Raw genomic sequence first — 19,469 nt, forward strand, 5'->3', positions numbered from 1 at the left:
TTTTTGAGTTTCGACCCTTTTGTTTTATATATTCATGAGGGCATTTTTTAGACTTCTCTAAGAACTCTTTTTTTTCTCCATTTGAAAGGGATTGCCACTTTTTCCCAATCTCTTTTCGCAACTGTAATATTAAATTAGTTAGTTATCATATAGAGTGTAAAAGTTGACTAAAAAACATATTATGCAAATATTCATTTCTTTTCTTACATTATGATTTATTATCAATTCCTTGTTATCTTCTTTTTTTGCGAGTACTTGTTCTTGACTGCAAAAAACATCACATAGAAATGATTATATTTTCAATATATGAATAAATATCCAAAATGAATTAACTATATATGTATATATATTCTTACAAATAATAAAGTCAAGAACCCATAGGAAGTTTTGGGTTTGAAGGGGGATCATTCTCCTCAAATGATTGTTTGCTCCTGTTTAAAACACAACATTATGAATGTAATTTACAACTAATTAAAACTATGTACTATATTCAAATAATTAAGTGACAAATATAAAATCTTACATATTTGGCTTTCTAAGTCAAGATGCAGTAAGACTGCTCAAAATATAAATAAACTCCTCTTATATTAAGCAACTGTGTAGCCTGCAACAAAGTGAGCATACCGATAAGAATTAAGTTTTGAATTTGACAACAATGAGTTCGAAAATATTTGTAACAAAATGGAGTTTTTTTCTAAAAATATTAATCATTAGATCGATGAGTTAAACTAATTAAAATAAATTTAAATTATCAAATAAAAATAATTTATTTACTTAAATTTTTTTTTATTTTATCTTATCTTTTTTACATGGCATAGCAAAAAGACAATTTTTAAAATTATATCAATTAATTTATAATTTTTTAAAATATAATAATGTTGTATTGGATTAGAAATAAAAAATAAATAAAAAAAGTTAAATTTAGAGTATTCTATTTTAAAATTTTTTATCTTTAAAAAAAAAGTCATTAGTGAGCATATGTCCAAATGTTTTAAGCTCTTTTATCATTCTTTTCATCTCCTTAGGATCTTGTTTCATTGTATGGTTCAGTTGCATTTTGTAATTTCCAAATTTCATTACAAGTCCTCTAAGCTTCGTAGTTGAAAGTCCACCATACTTTTCTTTTAACGCTTCCCACATTTCATGAGAAGTTTGATATACCTCATACTCAATCATGAGATCATCTTGCATACAACTTAACAACGTAATGCGAGCTAAAGAATTTTTTTGTGAGAGAGGCCACATCAACAAGATAAATATACATGTCATGTCTGGCATATCAAATTATTTACATGTTATGTACAAAACATAAAACAAAATGTAATAAATAGAAGGAAAACTAATCTTCTCCCTTGAAACTAAAAGGAACAATGTTAGGATTATACATAGTGTCTTCTATAACTCTAGAAGTTGTTTTCAATAACCATAACCCTCTAAGATTTTTATGCTTAATAGAATTTGAAAATCTTGCATTTCACAAGTTAGGAGAAATAGAAAGCACTGTTGTTCGTCTGATGGCATTCTTCATGAAGCATGTTTCCCAGCTTGAAAATAGGTACTAGGTCATCAAAAGACCTATTTGTGAAACCATGAGGCCCTTCTTGAATGGATTCTCATATATTTTCAAGAACTTTTTTCTCAGGTTCTCTTAATGACATTTGTAGAATATGCATTTTACAGTTTGACTCTAAGATATATTCCTCTTCGAAACGTTTGAACATATTAGTCACATGATCCACATGTTCATTTGTAGAATGGCTAGGGTCCATCTTGTAGTTCAAGATTGTATCCAAACGCGGCCAAGGTCCACTACCCCTTAGTACTTTCCTAGTTCTCCTCAATCGTACCATTTTGCACTTGACCAAAAGAATTTAATTTAATTTTAATGAGTAACATATACTCATACTTTAATTAAATATTTGAACAAATGAAATTTTAATTAGAAACACACAATTATTAAAAAAAAATATCTTTTATTGTCCCTCAAATTTTTATTATTATTTTAAATGATAAGTCTAGAATTTTATTACATTTTAAATGAAAAATGAAATTAATTTATATAAAATATTTTATTTGAGATTTAATTTCTAAAATTTTATTAAAAATATGTGATAACAATTTTTTCTATTAACATTAATGTATTTAAATAATTAAAATTATTAATAATTTATCTTATCAAATTAATTTTAATTCATAAAATATCGGTAATAAAATTCAAAAGTTCAATTTATATAAAATATTTTATTTGAGATTTAGGTTCAAATCCATGTTGCATTATTATTTCTAACACTAAAAGGTTCAAAAGTCTAGAATTTTATTACATTTTAAATGAAAAATAAAATTAATTTATATAAAATATTTTATTTGAGATTTAATTTCTAAAATTTTATTAAAAATATGTGATAACAATTTTTTCTATTAACATTAATGTATTTAAATAATTAAAATTATTAATAATTTATCTTATCAAATTAATTTTAATTCATAAAATATCGGTGATAAAATTTGAAAGTTCAATGGTAAAGATTTAATCAAAATATAAATGGATAATTACTAATTATTTATATACAGAGAGAAATGCCTAAAAGGCCCTATTTTTACTACCTCTCACACTCGGGGCTGGGCGTCAAGAAGCTCTTTTCTCCCTCCAGACCAGAGAATCCCTAAAAAGGCTCCAGTTTACTCTGCCACTCTCAATCCTCGCAGGTACTAATCTAATCATGTTATCATTTTTTTTTTCAATACCTGTTTGATTCCTAACAAAATCCATCCCCCATTCGATTTTTTGGATCTGTTTTAGGGGTCTTTTTGCTTTTGTGCTATTCCATTTAAATTTCATGAACCCTAAATCCACGATTTTTTAGCCAGGCTGAAAAACACAATTTTTGCCTGCAAATCATGACCAGATTACCAAATAGCATATTTTGTATCCTTGTGCGCGACCTGGACTGGTAGGAAATATCGGGAAATTTCCCAAAAAAAATCGATAAAAATACTGAAATTTTAGTGATATTTTTTAATCGGTCAAAATATCGTATTTGTGCGCGGCCTGGACTGGTAGGAAATATCGGGAAATTTTTCAAAAAATCGGTAAAAATATTGTGTCTTTCTCATAAATATCGCCGAAATTTTCGACATTTCAATCACTACCATATGACATAAGATGAGTGAAGTACCTATTTTGGGAGAGTGGGTAGAGTTGCCTGCAGGGGGAGATTGGTTTCGGATTTGCCAAAGCCCGCCTGATTCTTTTCTTGCTGATTTCTCCTTCAAAACCCCCACTTAGCTCACTCTCTCTGTAAATATTCATTTCACCCGAAAATTCCATCTCCACACCCTCAAATTTCTGAAGCTTAACTCTCAAAAATCTAGGAAAAGTTGTAATGCCCATCAAACTAATAGCTCACCTCTCCGAAAATAAGCATCAAGTGTAATACCCATCAAACAAATTTTTGTCTTTAGACAAGATTAAGCAAGATAGAAGTGGGAAATCAGGTGACCGACAACCTGTTTTTATTTTTTTTTTTTTTTTAATTTTTAAAAAATACATAAGCCAATTGAACGATCTGGATTGAACCATCTTCATCCAATGGTCAAAATTGTTTTTTCAGTAGGCACCGAAGTGGTACTGTAGAATTTTCCTATGTTAAAAAGAAGGGTTGTTCTATGGTACTCACTCTTTAATTTGGGGGTACCTACCCATATTTGACCCCAATAAAAAGATGACATGTGTAAAATACATATCATTAAAAAATTTATAAAAACTTATCAAACCGGTAAAGATGACTTGTTGATGATAAATAATCACATGCATATCATATATATCTAAATATTACAACTTTTTTATAATTTATTATTAAATATCAAATATAATTTGTTATTTAATGCATTACCTAACTCTATCCAAAAAAAGAAAATCCTATCAACTACTCTTATACTCTCATTATTCATATATAAAAAAAGGGATAGTAATTTAATATGAAAATTAAATAATTTCAATTACCAAATTACAAAATAAATGTATTTTGATTAATCAAATTTCAAGATCAAGTTTAAAACTTTTTGAGAGAGAAAATTTAAAATTTGTATTATATGAAGAAGATGAAGGATTTCAAGTGATTACAAGTGTCAAAGGTAATATTTGATATTTTTTTTATCCAAATATAATTGTTGTAGGAAGAAATGTGATGTTAAATAACGATTTTATAATTTTTTATGAGTTTATTATAAAATTTTGTTATCAAATTGTCATTAATATTTTTATATAATTTTTTTTTTTTGTTCATAGATTAAATTTGAATATGAAGCTTTATATGTCTTGAAGGATGTCAAGTGATTACAAGTGTTAAAAGGTAACATTTGATTTTTTTTTTTTCCATTTACATATAAATTGTAGATAGAAATGTCATGTTAAATGACATTTAAATATGTAATGATTAATAACATCTAGATTTTTTAATTTTTTTCTGAGTTATTATTAATCAAATTGAGTGCATTTAGTCATTTGTTATGAAATTGTCATCAATATTTTGTAAGAAATGGTACGAACTTTGTAAGAGATGGTACGAACTTTCTAAGAGATGGTACCAACTTTGTAAGAGATGGTACGAACTTTGTAAGAGATGGTACGAACTTTCTAAAAGAGTGTACGAACTTTCTAAGAGATAGTACGAACTTTCTAAGACAGTGTACGAACTTTCTAAGAGAGTGTACGAACTTTCTAAGAGATGGTACGAACTTTCTAAGAGAGGGTATGAACAAACGTTTTTAAGAGAAAGTACGAACTTTCTAAGAGATGGTACGAACTTTCTAAGACAGTGTACAAACTTTCTAAGACAGTGTGCGAACTTTCTAAGAAAGGGTACGAACTTTCTAAGACAATGTACGAATTTTCTAAGAGTGTGTACGAACTTTCTAAGAGAGTGTACGAACTTTCTAAGACAGTGTACGAACTTTCTAAGTGAATGTACGAACTTTCTAAGATATGGTACGAACTTTTTAAGACAGGGTACGAACTTTTTAAGAGATGGTACTAACTTTCTAAGATAGGGTACGAACTTTCTAAGACAAGGCACAAACTTTCTAAGAAAGGGTACGAACTTTCTAAGATAGGGTACGAACTTTCTAAGACATGGTACGAACTTTCTAAGACAGGGTACGAACTTTCTAAAAGATGGTACGAACTTTTTGAAGAGATGATACGAACTTTCTAAAAGAGGGTACGAACTTTTTAAGAGTGGGTACAAACTTTCTAAGAGAGGGTACAGACTTTTTAAGAGATAGTACGAACTTTCTAAGACAGTGTACGAACTTTCTAAAGATGGTACAAATTTTCTAAGACAGGGTACGAACTTTCTTCAAACTATTTGTCGAACTAGTCTTTTGAATCCATATCAACTATCCACATCAGGAAGTTATGTTTGACTTTATTTTGCATTCAGCAGACTTTTACTCTGAAGACCCATTTTTTCATCCGAAATCATTCAACAAAGTTATTATTATCAAAACCCTAACTATTATTTTCTCTTCTCTACGACTCCCACCATCTGCGACTCCCACCAGCAGCTCCACTAGCAATGTCTTGCAGTGTCTAGGTAAGTTTTTGAAGCATTTTAACAGAGTGGTTCATGAGTTTTTTTCCCCTCATTTTCCTTAGCTTTCTCACTAACCAAACAGAGGAAAACGAAATATTAAAAACAACCTTTGAAAATTTTAAAAATCTCAAGTTCTTTTTTGTGGTTTCTACTTGTGAACGGAAGAAAAAAAAAACACAAAAAAATCATGGAGAAGAAAAAAAGAAAGACTACCAGAGAGAGATAAGAGCACTAAAGGAAATTGGTTTCTACACTTTGGGGGTTTGGGTAGATTTTGAATTTGGGCGATGGAATGGCTGGCTTTTGAACTTTGAAGGTTTGGGTAGATTTCGAATTTGGGTGGTGGTGGGTTCGGGTTCGAAGTGGACTGATCCAATTGGATGATTTGATAGAGCAATAAAAGAGGAAGAGAGGGAGTGTGGAACGAGAGGGAGAGATTGTGAGAAAAAAGACAAATGAGAGATTTGAAGAGGAAGAAGAAGTGCAGGTCAACGTGCAAAACTAACAAAAATTTTACCCAAATGCAAATTCTTTGATTTTGCCCGGTTTTCTCAGCAACCAAACGCAGGGTCTCAAGAAAATTATGAGTTATGATGATAGAGAGAGGATAGGAAGGAGGGTAGATACCGGAGGGCTGCCGGAAATGATGGTCGTAGGTGGAGAGCACAAAAACCCTACATCTGTTTAGCTCCTAATAGAATAGATGTCTTTTTTTAGCAAATACTCTGTTTGGGAACTGAGAATCCGAAAGAAGAAGGGCAATTTTAGAATTTCACAAGTCGGGTTTCGGCTTTGACTTCAAGGGATATTTGATAATCATTTTTCAATTAATTTTTATAATTTAAAAATTGTATGCATTTTTTAATATAAAAATTATTTGTTTAATCATTTTTTACTTTCCTTTTTTTAATAAAAAAAATTAAAAATTAATCACAATCCACTTGTTTAAAAATTGTCGTTAATCCTCATTTAGTATGATATTTACTTGTTTGTTATTAAAATATTCCATCTTCTTATTTATTGTAATTAATATATATATATATATATATATATATATATATATATATATATATATATATATATATATATATATATATATATATATATGACCAAAATTTAAAATAAAATAAAAACTAAAAATATAATTTGATTTCCCATTCAAATCCATCACCCTCTTATTATTATATTTTGTTGAATTTTTTTATTTATATCTTTTTCTATAAATAGAGAAGAGTTATGAAGAAAACATTAATTTTTTTTTATAAAAAAAACCAACTTTTAAATATGTTTTTTGTTTCAATCGCTATAAAAAAATATTTTTTATTAACTCAACCAAACATGTTTTAAAAATGGCATTATTGGGCATATTTTAATTTATTTTTTCAAGTATTTTAAATTTATTAAATTGGTAATAACTCTTAAAAATGGACTTTGGAATTATATTGTATGAAAATGTTAAATATTTGCAAAAAAAATCTAAAAAAAAAACACTTAGTCCTCCCTTTTAAGTGAATCAAAATTATATTTTAAAAATATTATTATTAATGTTACATTTTATAAAAACTTTCATTAATGACATGTAAAACCATTACCAAAATGTTAAATTATTAACAAAAAAAGGAAAAAAGAAATAACACTAAAAACAAATTTAATATAGAAAATATTAGTTTTTACTTAAATTTTAACTTATTAAATTATAAATTTTAAAATTTTAATTAAATTAGAAAAATTAAAAAATTAACTAGATATAAGCAAAAGTGTATTAATGTGTCTATTCTGCTTTCTCTTTTGTAATTATTTTAATGGAAAATATTAAAATATTTATAGTCGTAACAATTAATTATGCTGAATATGTACACTTTACATCCATTTTTGAAACTTATATAAAATCAAATTTTGAACAAATTTTTTTTAAAAAAATCCACTTAATATGGGTAGCTTAAACAACGACATTTTAATTGTTAATGGAAAAATAACAACATTTTATTCAATTTTAATGGTAATAAATAATAAGAAAATATTATTAATAAAAAATATTGAATTATTTGGATATTAAGGTGTTATTTGTTATTTGATTATTGTTAATAACATACCCTATTATTGTTATTTGTTATTTGTTATTTGTTATTTCATTACAAATTGATGTTATTACTAATGTTTTCTATTGTGTAATTTTGTGGTTAAAAATGAAATTAATTTGATTTTTTTGGCTTCTTCTATAGGTAAACTATGTCTGATTTATCGGTGGCAATAGTTTGTTTTTGTAATGGGAAAATGGTGAGAACACAAACCGATGTTGATTATGTTGGGGATAGAGTTTTGGTTGAACCTATTGATGTGTCTCTTGGGATAACATATGAACAACTATTGGAAATGATATACTTGGTCACTAACATCAATAAAGAACATTTATGATTAATTCTTAGTTGTAAGTATCCTATGAAAAGAGGGAATAAATTCCAACTTTGCCCAGTAAAGAATGATAGTGGTGTAGCTCGAATGTTAGAAATGCATAATAGATTTGGGATGGATGAAGTTGAGTTATTTGTTGAACAAGTACCTATTGACTTACAAATGAATTCACCAATTGGTAATTGCATACCTTTGTTACTTGGTGAAAATGAGGGTACTAGTAATGTTCAAAATCCATTTACTTTTGAGCATAGATCAGAAGAGGATGAGGAAGATGAAAAAGGAAGACAATGTGATGATGACAGTGTAAGAGCCGAGGATGTTCATAATGATGATAATCAGGATAAGGAAGGTAGCTCGCCTTTTTTAGCTGTTTGTGAGGCAATTGAAAAAGAATAAATGAGATATGTGGCTGTGGATGGGGAATGATGTAACTTGTCAAACAATCCAGATACAGAGGATTTAGATGACCCAATTGAATTATCTCCAATGCAATATCATTTGGCACCACCACCACAGTTTGAAAATGTTGAAAACATTGGTCATGTTGTGTCAAGTGATTGGACCTCATAGGGAAACACTCTTATGGGACATCCAATTGGAGAGTTCATAGTTGGCCAAATATTTAATTCCGAAAGAGATTTACAACATGCTGTAAAGATGTACTCTATTAATTCGCACATAGACTATATCGTTTCGCCATCCACAAAGAAATTGTTGGTCCTGAGATGCAAGAAAGCTGAATAGTCTCAATGTCCTTGGAGACTTCATGCTAAGGTTGTTAAAGGGACATCTTTATTTGAGATCAACAAATATAGTGGCTCACACACATGTGTCAATCTTTGCATGAACCAAGATCATCATCAGTTAGACTCAAACCTGATAGCCGCCCATATAGAGGGAATGATTAAAACACAATTCACACTTTCAATGGTTGCCATTCAAGCAAGTGTTGTAGAAATATTCGGGTACCAGATCTCATACACTAGGACTTCAAAAGGCAAGTGTAAAGCATTAATTAATTTGTTTGGTGATTTCTATAAATCATACGTTAAACTGCCACATTTTTTTGGTGCCTTAGAGCAAGCCAATCTAAGATGTGTTGTAATTTCTAAAACATTCCCAGATAATATGCGAAATGAAGAGGTATTTCAGCGAGTCTTTTAGGCATTTCATCCTTCCATAGAGGGCTTCAAGCATTGTCGTCCTGTGTTAACTATTGATGATACACACTTGTATGGGAAGTATAAGGGCACTGTAATGATTGTCATGGGCTATGACGGAAATAATCAATTGTTTCTTCTTACTTTTGCATTAACTGAGGGTGAAAATGTTAGGGTACCACCCATTAAGGTCGAGGGAGAGGTGATCGTCTAGTTGGTCACCGACATGTACCTTTGGCATCTACTTTGGTACAACCCTCACATCCACCAGTCACATCTACCTTTCCTCTATTTCAGCCATCTTCATAATTAGAGTCACCACTCTATCCCCTTGATGTATCCATACCAACCCATTCATCTCAACTCGAGACTACCATACCATCTACCATTACCCCTATTGAGCCATCTATATCATTAGACTTACCTTTCTTCCCTCATGTTACATTTATACAGACTTTTTCACCTCCATCTCCACCTCCATCCCAACCATCTATATCATTGGATGCACACCCACCTATTACAGAGTCTATTGCACCCCCACCTATTACAGAGTCTATTACACCTCCACCTGTTACAGAGTCCATTGCACCTCTACCTTTTCTTCAGGTGACAGCTCATGTCGCACGATTACATGGGTACCTGGAGGACATCAAGCTCCACGTGTACGTCGAGTTCTACCTCCATCAATTCCATCTAACTCGACAGCTCATGCAGATGACGTGTCACAGTTTATAAAGATGGAGACTTTTCAGATAGCACATATGGATACAACAAATATGGTCATCTACCGTAGATGTTCACAATGAAAGAGAAAGATTTCATCATGTGGGACACATTGAGATCTTTTTTCATATTTGTAGAACTATAATAATTTGGTTTATACATTTAAGGTTGCATAAAGTGTTAATTCAAATTAGTGATGTTATGTTATTCACCTATTTCCTTGATAATTTAAACAAATAAAACTCAAATGCATCCTAAAGTCTAAATGAAAGAAAATCTAACTAAACAAATTATTACAACCATTACCTATTTTTCTTTCATATGATTAAAAAATTATACATTTTAACCAAGGCATAAGTTCAAATCATACTTAATAAGAAATAACCTAAAATCATAATCATTGGCATTAATTTTCATATGAAAATATAAAATTTTAAAATAATATAAACAATTTGTTTAGTTATTTTAAAATTTAAAAATAATATGAATAAATAATTTTCTTTAATTCATATGTGAAAATATTCATAAAACAAATAAACATTTTATTTACCATAAATATATAAATTTTTATAGGAATGCATGTAGGCCAAATTATTTTCTCAAAATTTCAAGGAAAATATGAAAAATAAAGATATATATATAATTTTAAAATAGTCATAACAAAAAAATTTATTAAGGATAATTTGTAAAAAAAAAATAATTTTCAACTGATAATGGAAAGATGTAAGGAATTTTCCCCACTACAAAACGAATTTTAAGGAAATTTGGTACATCTATAATTTACACTAAAATTAAAAATAAAAAAAGCAAAATTCTAAAATCTCATACTTTTTTTAGTTATGATTATATGAGTTCCTCTTAAAAATATTTGTGAAACCACAGTTTGTAATTGTGGTTTTAAAGAAAATTGTAAAACCACTGTATGTGACTGTGGTTTTAAAGAAAATTGTGAAACCACAGTCCGTGATTGTGGTTTTAAAGAAAATTATAAAACCACCATCTGTGATTGTAGTTTTTATGATATTTTTAAAACCACAATTACTAACTGTGGTTTTATGGTTATTATAATAAAAGATATTTAAAAATAATATTAAAATCACAATATCATTAAAACGGATGTGGATTAAAAATAATTTTGAAACCATAGTTAATAACTGTAGTTTTAAAGGAAATTGTAAAACCACAGTTTGTAACTGTGGTTTTAAGGATATTTCTGCAATTTTTAAAATCACAGTCACCAACTGTGGTTTTTTATACTTAAAAAAAAACTCATGTGGATACTTACGTGGATGCAAAAGATTAGTTTGACAAATATTTTGAAATAGATACTATTTTTATTTTTTTCAACAAATGGATTATTTTGGACTTAAACTCTATGGAAGTTGTTTGCCAAAAGTACCTTGATGAACTTGGCAAATGTAGTAGGTTGTGGTCGCATAAGGATCTCTTGTGTATTGAAAAAAAATACAATAAGAGTCATCTACATAATGTCTTTTTGTAGACTCGTCATTTTGCACTTGACCCTATAGATTACACTCTTAGTAATAATCATAAATCATTGACTTGCTGTCTCTGATTTTGCTTTAAAAGGTTTTTAGAGGACAATTATGAAATTTTGATATGATTACATCAGTTTCTAATAATTTTTAGTTTAACATGTTTTTTTTTTATAGTTTGAACTTATTATTTCTTTTAAGTATGATTAGAATGAAAAAAAAAATTATTATTTTTTTTAGAAAACAAATTCATGATTTTAAATTAATTAATAATCGGTTTCATTTCTTTAAAAAAATAAAATATGATAAGGATTTTATAATGAAATAAGACAAATTCTTGTATAACATTGGTTTAACATGACTTGATCTTTTTGTAAATTATAGATGTCGACATGTTAACCAGTTTTAGTAAAGGGGTAAATTGAATATTAATACATTATGACTATTAAATATATATTTCAAGATTTTAAGTCATACTAAAATAATTTTTTCTTTTAACATTATATGATTCATAAATTTAAATAAAAATTTGAGTTTACTGTAGCTATTAATTTCATGCTTTTAATATAAAAAGAATGCTTAACCAATATTTCTATTAATATCCCATGGAGTCACAAACAAAGATTTTTTTAAGTCCATTACATAAAAATTCCATTGTTAAAACAGGAAATTAATTTATAAATATTTATACTTGACCTTGACATAATTTAAGACTTGCCAAATACACCTCAAGCAATCCATGCACCAATCGTTTATCATTATCTCCCATAAGCCATCAACCAGCTGTACCCGGCGCACCTAGCCTTCTGAACCCGTACACCTAGTTCCTTGTAGCTGCAACCAGCCGTCCCATCCACTGCAACAGCCCATTCTTTGGGCAGCCCAAGATATATCTCTGTCATCCTCACCCGCTGCTGCTTGCCGCCATAGCCATACTCCTTTCGACTGCTAAAAGCCAGTCTACGAGAAGAAGGCAGCAGAGAACAGAGCCTTGCTCACCCTCTTTCTCTCTCTGATTTTCCATATTTTCTCTCTCTAAAAAATCTTTCTCTCTCCTCTATCTATCGCTTTCTTTCTCTCAACTTTCCCCTATCCTCCGTACCTCTCTTCCATCTGTTTTTTAAATGCGTAGAAACCCCAAACTATCGATTTTTCCGCTCAATTTAGCGGAAATTTTAATGTGTTTATAGTTTGCTTGGTAGCGATCCTCACTATGATCACTTTCCTCTCCATTGTAGTTGCTTTGCCTCGATGCTGCCACCGAAAACAGGTCCACCAGATGTGGGTATGATCCCCTGTCCTTGTCATTTTTATTATTGTTTTAGTGGAGATTTTTTCCATGTTATTTAAAATATTATTTCCATTGCATTTCATGCTAAGCAACCCATTCACTTGGATTTGTGGTTTGCTTTCATTCTCCTTTCTTTATGTGCTTGATCTACTTACAAATGATTTGATTTTCATAATATTTTTTATTTTTTATTTTCATTTAAATTATCCAAATGTTCTTTTGCATAAGATTTTCAATAAATATGTGCACTCTGGTGTGCCTTTTACTATTAATGAATCTAATGCACTAAGCTTCGGTTGATTTAGTTAGTTTGCCTATTGAAGAAACTCATAAAAGTATAGTTTTGTGCATTTTTATTTTTTTTTATGGATACAAAACTCTAATGCATTAAGTCTCCCTTGACTTGAAGTTTATTTTATACCAAAAAAAATTCAGAAAAATATAATTGTGTGTAAAGGAAAACATAAAAGTATAGTTATGTGCATGGAAAAAACATTAGTCATTTTAGAGCAATTTTGGTATTAATTGAGTCAATATTTGAGTTTCAAACTAAAATTAATACACTTGTCAAAAAATCTCGCTTGATTTGCAGGTTATTTTCTAGCAAAAAATTCAGAAAAAATATAATTGCATGTAAAGGAAACAAGAAAGTAATTATGGACCAGTCTTTGCTCATAATTTTTTTTTGGAATTAATCGGATTGGTATTTAGAGTTTCAAATTATCTTTTAGGATTACTATTCTTGTTATTGAATGCACCGTATTAAGTCTTTCTTGACTTGGAATATGCGTGTCTATTGGTGAGATTTGAAAAATATGGTCATGTGTAAACATAAACCAATGAAATCATTTGGGATTGGTTTTGGTTAATGATTCTAGTATTAATTTAGTTAGTTTTTGAGTTTTTTACGAATAAAAACTGCTTTTAGATAGCATCAATCAATTAGCATCATAATTTTTTATAAAAATAATTTTCATTTTTTTTAAATAATTTTAAATTATGTGGCCAAATAGGGTCCTAGCGATCTTTCATTTCTAAATTTCTTCTTATTATAAATGGGATTAAATATTTGTTTATTTTTCCTTTCTTACTTTTTTTAGGTTTACTTATAAGTGGGAAGTACAATGACATGAGTGGAGTCGGAAAAAGGTATCTATTGTTATATTTACATGATTTTGATCTTAGATTGTATTGGTGTAGTCCTGATTTATGTGTAGTTGTAATACCAAAAATCAATACTGGATGAAAATAATATGCAAAGTAACGCTTTCTAAATCCATTAAATCATTTAACGCTTGGGGGAGGTAATTTTAGGATTAGTAATAATTGAAATCAATGACCAACTGACTTAATAATTAAAGTTATTTTTAACTTTATTGTGATATCAAGTCATTTTATCAAACATGTTTAATCCATGGGGGAAACTTTTATGTATGTTTGAAGAATTTGAAAAAAGTCTTGAGGAGATGCCATGACATGTGTAATATCCAGATGTTTTAGTTCACGTGAAAATTATGAACTTGAAAACTTTTCTAGCAAAGTGGTGGTTGAAAAATCAAATGGGTAAAATTAAGAACATGTGTTGAATTTGGATAGGAAAAATTTGAAGAATTCTATTGGTCAAATAAGTGAACTGAATTTGGGCCATGTTAGTTTTATTGGAAAGCATTTCCTAGGAAGTTAGGTAAGTCTTACCTATTATTGGAACTAATAATTTTGGTTTTTGGGAACTAATTTTGTAGAAATGTAGATATATGACATGGTATTATTAGAAGTTATATTTTATGGAGAAATAGGAAATTTAATTAAGAAAAGAAAAACTGCAATAGTTTGAATTAAAAAATATGTTATAATAAGAATAATTTGTGGGAAATTAGAATATATTTGGGGATTTGTGTAAAAATTAATATGGAGAAGTTGTAAAAATAAAATAAAATAAAATAAATAAAAGGAGAAAAAAAATTGCAAGTGGTATGAAAGCCACTAGGGAATTGGAGTGAAAGCCGCTGTTTGAATAGAAGAAAGAAAAATATTGATGAGGCAGGAAAGCCACCAACATAAGGAAAAAAATAAATGAAAAAGAAAAGAAAAAAAGAAAGGAAAGGTCAACAATTAAGAGAAAGAATAAAAAGGGAGAGAAAAGTAGGTGATCATGGTACAAAGAGAGGAAAAAAAAACTAAAAAATAGGAGGGCATGTATAGTAGGTCTTCGGGATGCCGTTTGATGGACTAGATGTGCTTCATTTTATGTGAAACTTTCGAAGAATATTCTATTTCACATATGGAATATTATTGCGGGCTCCAATTTTGAAGTTAACGGTTGGATTCTTGGTATTTGGTAAGGTGGCTTATCCCTAATATTGTTATTATCTTTTGGAAGAAAAAATTATAGATATTGTTGTTTTAGGATAGATTTATTTATACTTGTGATTCTTGCATGTAATTTGATATATAATTGTTGTTTAAATTTTATTTTGTGTTAATTTATGAATTTTTGGTTGATGAAAATGATGAAATGGTCATTCGTTGAGAAGAAATATTATTTGTGTTGAATCTTGAGATGATTGGACTATGTTTGAAAAAAAAAAAAAAAAATAGTTGCAATATGTGGGTGTTGTATATTGAATTTGCATCATATTTGTGTGAAAAAAATAATGATGAAAGTTTGCGTGAAATGATAAAAAAAACAAAATGGTGAAAAGGAAAAACCTTGAGAGATGACAAATTAAGAAGGAAGTAACATTTCTAATGTGAAAGACAAATTTACCTATTGATTGAAAATCCTCAAGTATGTCTTACATATGTAGTATCTATCTAATTGCTAAAAACTCTTCACATTTTTGTCTCTCATGCAACTAATGAAGTAATTTATGAATATTTTGTAAGGTGGTCTTTATGAAAGAACTTTTCGTTGGATTAGATCCGGTATTGAGAACCAGTTTATGGAATGTTATAAAGCATGCAAAGCAAGATCGAACGATTATTTTGACAAGTAATCTCTCATTATATTTGAACTTGATCACTCTGAACTGCATTCCTATATATAATATGTGAACTTATTTGTTAGTCTTTTAGTCATATATGGTTTCATCCATATAGTATTCTGTCATTATCATAGAAGAAAATCATTTGCTGCCACTTTTTACATAATTAATTCATTGCTAAAAAATTCTCAGCACATTCAATGGAAGAGGCAGAGCTCTATGTGACAGAATAGGAATTCTAGCAGATGGCTGTTTGCAATGTATAGCCAGCTCTCGAGAGGTAACCTTGTTTTGTCATATTTTTACTTGTATGTTGATTAACCTATTTTACAATTTTCTACTGCATTTTGCATTTTCATAATGTGTATTGTGGTGAATGACAGTTGAAGGTTAGATTTCAAGAACCTTCTACGTTTAAGGACACAACGCCCCCCCACCAGAAGGATGAGTTGCGTCGCCTTTTTCGGTTTGCGAACTTCTAGTGGGTCAATGGAAAAATAGATCTCACAATTGTTAGATGAGGATTAGAGTGAGTTGAGAAGACAAGCACTTGTGAACAGAGAAGATATAAGATGGGAGGCATGTGGTTACTATAATTCCTGTTCTTGCATTTCAAAACAGGGTATGGGATCATATAATTTGAAGCATGTTGTTGCATTTAGGAGCATAATTTGATGATTGTGGACTGTAAATTCACTCTCTGCGTCCTCCATATAATTGTTGATTATTGTACATACTAATAAATTTAATGTTCTGTATGTTAGCAAGTTTAACACAAACATTAATATCTTTGGATATTTGAAACAATCTTACATAAGATCAACAAAAATCAATTAGTAAAATTCAAGTAATTTGCAAGTTAACTGTTGCCCCAAAGTTACAATAGGCATTATAGAATACTTTTGATGGTTTTTATTAAGCTGAATTTATTATTGAAAAGAACAATACAAAAACTTTTTTGGCCATTAATAAATTAACTTTCACATTAGTAATGCTATTTGGAGCCAAGATCCTGCAGGAAAGTTTTTAACTTTTTTTTTTACTCATATTTTTATTAATAGCCGAATTAAAGTATAAAAAAATTATTTTATTCTTGAAAAACTATTTGTGCATTCATAAATTTAAATGGTATTAAAATAGATATTAATTTTTTAAAATATATATTCCATGATAAAATAGTAGTGGAACTAAGAATATCTTTAAATATTCTTGAAAATATGTATATATTTTTTTTTATTTTTATAAGAATGTATTTTTCCTTTTTTGAATTCCGTAAAATTGTATATAATTTTTATTTTATTACTTTTTTTTATTGCTCCGTGTCAACTTAATTTGCTGCAAAAGAAATATTTTATCTTTTCATTTTATTTTCGTAAATTTTTCAAAAATTAATGATTTGTTTGTAATTAGTTGATTTATATTTTCAAAAAATAAAAGTAAAAAAGAATGCCACCTAGGAAAATTTAGAAAAATTAATATTTTCCATTTAAACATATTTATTAAAGAAATTAACAGAATTCCTTTCATAGGTTACATATATGCAAAAATATAATTTTCATTTTCAAAACAAACTCTTCTAATATTTAATTTTTGGTATAAAAAATTTAAAGAAGGTATTTTTATCTAATTGAAAAAAAATAAAAAATAAGGTCATTTTAAAGGAAGAATAATTTTAAGATAACACTAGATTATCTAAAACATATGAATATTCCCCTCTTCTTGTGATCCATACATTTTAATATATCAATACGATTTTTTAAGTTATAAATTATAAAAAGAATTTAAATAGTTTTTTGTTGGAAATTTATAGTCTTATAAATTTGAAATAAAGTAAAATTCATATTCGTGTTTGTCATATAGTCAAATATTAAAAACATTATATTATAAACATTTTTAATGCATTTAAATAACTTATTAATGATATTTATTACTCTATTTTAAAATATAATTTGAAAAGACATTATAAAAATATTGTCACTATTAAAAATACTATTATGTTTTATAAATAATTTATCTTATAACTTTTGTCTGATGAAATTTATCTTTGTATCATATAATAAAAAAATTGTAAAGCATTGGGAAGAAATTATGAAAACTTCAAATGGTTTCACTCAAGAATTCATTAACAATATTTCATGGTTTTCTCTCTAATATCACATTATGAGCATCATATCCCAACATATATATTAGGATCATTTCAAAATAATCAAGAAAGAATAATGTGGGCCCAAATTTAAATCAAATTAATCTATATTTACTTCTATAATGTGATAAGAAATTAAGAAAATAAATAAATAATTATAAAAAAAAATATTTCAATTATATATTAATGATCTTTTATGATTTTCCCCAAAAGGAACATACTACTTCCATATATTTAGAATACTACAATAGTATAGCAACAATCTTCCGTAATTTTCTCTCCAAAAGGAATTATTAGAAAACGACTACAAACTTCTAGAATCTTAGATATATTATTATTAATGAGATATATTTAATTATAATAAATTTATATTCATTGTTATTACACGGGATAATTATTAAATTCATATTAAATATTGTCATATGGTAAGAGATTTAAAATAAATTATAAAAATTCTAAAAAGAAAATTAAATGTTTCTCACTAATATTTAATAATTTAGTCAACTAAAATAAACCATAGAATTATAACATTTGAAATATTATATTTATAAGTTTTGGTATTTATAATAACTAATATATTTCATAAGAATATGCTTTTATCAATGGTAATTTATATTAAAAAAAAAGTCCCCTATTTCTTTTATAACTAATTATTTATGTGATCAAGTATGTTTGATTAAATCTATTGAAACAACACTTTTTTCCCAATAGGTATCTATTGTTATAATATTTTTACGACTATTTGAGTATGTAACTAAAGCAAAATCTAAGTAAATTGACAAAACTCAAATCTATTTTTTTTTTAAAAAAAAATTCTTTATTTTGAGTGGCTTTTAAAGAATAAATTAGACATTCGTGATTAAAAGCACGAAACTAGAAGTGAGCCAAAACCATGTGATCAAAGAAAATATTACAAAATTTAGTATAAATTTTGCTATTGAAGTTTTAAGCTATGGAAATATGATTAATCAAATATGCTCTTTAAGTCTAATACAAATAGAGACAACTTTAAAGCATCTTTGAATAAAATCATTCACCTTATTAGAGGAAATACTAGATAACATCTTTGAATAAAATCATTTACTTTATTAGAAGTATGACAAAGCATATCATTTTAGAAGTTGTTTTAAGAGACTAAAGGAGATAAATTTTAATTCTTTGAACACATCCTTGAGCAAGAATCCACACACCTTTCAATATTTACCGTACCTGATCAAAAGACAAATAAAAAGTAAAGAGAAGAAATCATAATTATAGAAAAAATAAAAAAATAAATTGAGGGGGTGGTGGGAGAAAGACATACCAAGGTTATCGTTTCTGTAGATATTGTTGCATGAATTAGCACATCCAAACTTACAAAACGTCATGAGTATGAAGCTTGATATTTAAAGACGATTCCCCACAAAGCTGTTTACACTGGATTTCACACATAATACTATTACCATACACAAGTAAGCATCGGAGCATGCACTCACTTAAAGAGGCTGAAGGCTCAACAAGCATTCCCAATACAAGACCAGCCACTACAAGCACCTGAACTACTTCCATTTTCTTCTTGGCAAAGAATGACTTTGACATTTTGAAGAGAAGCTTTTCATCTGGGGGAAATTATTTAAATTGTACCATATCTGGAAATAATAAAAAGAAAAAATTGAAATTGGAT

General features: G+C 28.1%; 1 protein-coding gene across 2 annotated transcripts; it reads left to right on the forward strand.

Annotated features, from left to right (window-relative positions):
• Positions 1–12,396: 12,396 nt before the first annotated feature.
• LOC117905875 (ABC transporter A family member 12-like) lies at positions 12,397–16,395 on the forward strand. 2 transcript variants are annotated; one of them, XR_004649738.1, is made up of 5 exons: positions 12,397–12,673; positions 13,780–13,828; positions 15,566–15,671; positions 15,856–15,943; positions 16,047–16,395. XR_004649738.1 is itself a non-coding variant. In XM_034818737.1 (4 exons), the coding sequence occupies exons 1-4, from the start codon at positions 12,640–12,642 to the stop codon at positions 16,143–16,145; spliced, it is 270 nt and encodes an 89-aa protein (XP_034674628.1). In that variant the 5' UTR covers positions 12,397–12,639; the 3' UTR covers positions 16,146–16,395. The 2 variants fall into 2 exon arrangements, 1 of the variants encoding a protein (XP_034674628.1); XM_034818737.1 differs by lacking the exon at positions 15,566–15,671.
• The last annotated feature ends 3,074 nt before the right edge of the window (positions 16,396–19,469 follow it).

This window comes from Vitis riparia, chromosome 18, assembly GCF_004353265.1.
Source record: "Vitis riparia cultivar Riparia Gloire de Montpellier isolate 1030 chromosome 18, EGFV_Vit.rip_1.0, whole genome shotgun sequence".
NCBI classification, from domain to species: Eukaryota; Viridiplantae; Streptophyta; class Magnoliopsida; order Vitales; family Vitaceae; genus Vitis; species Vitis riparia.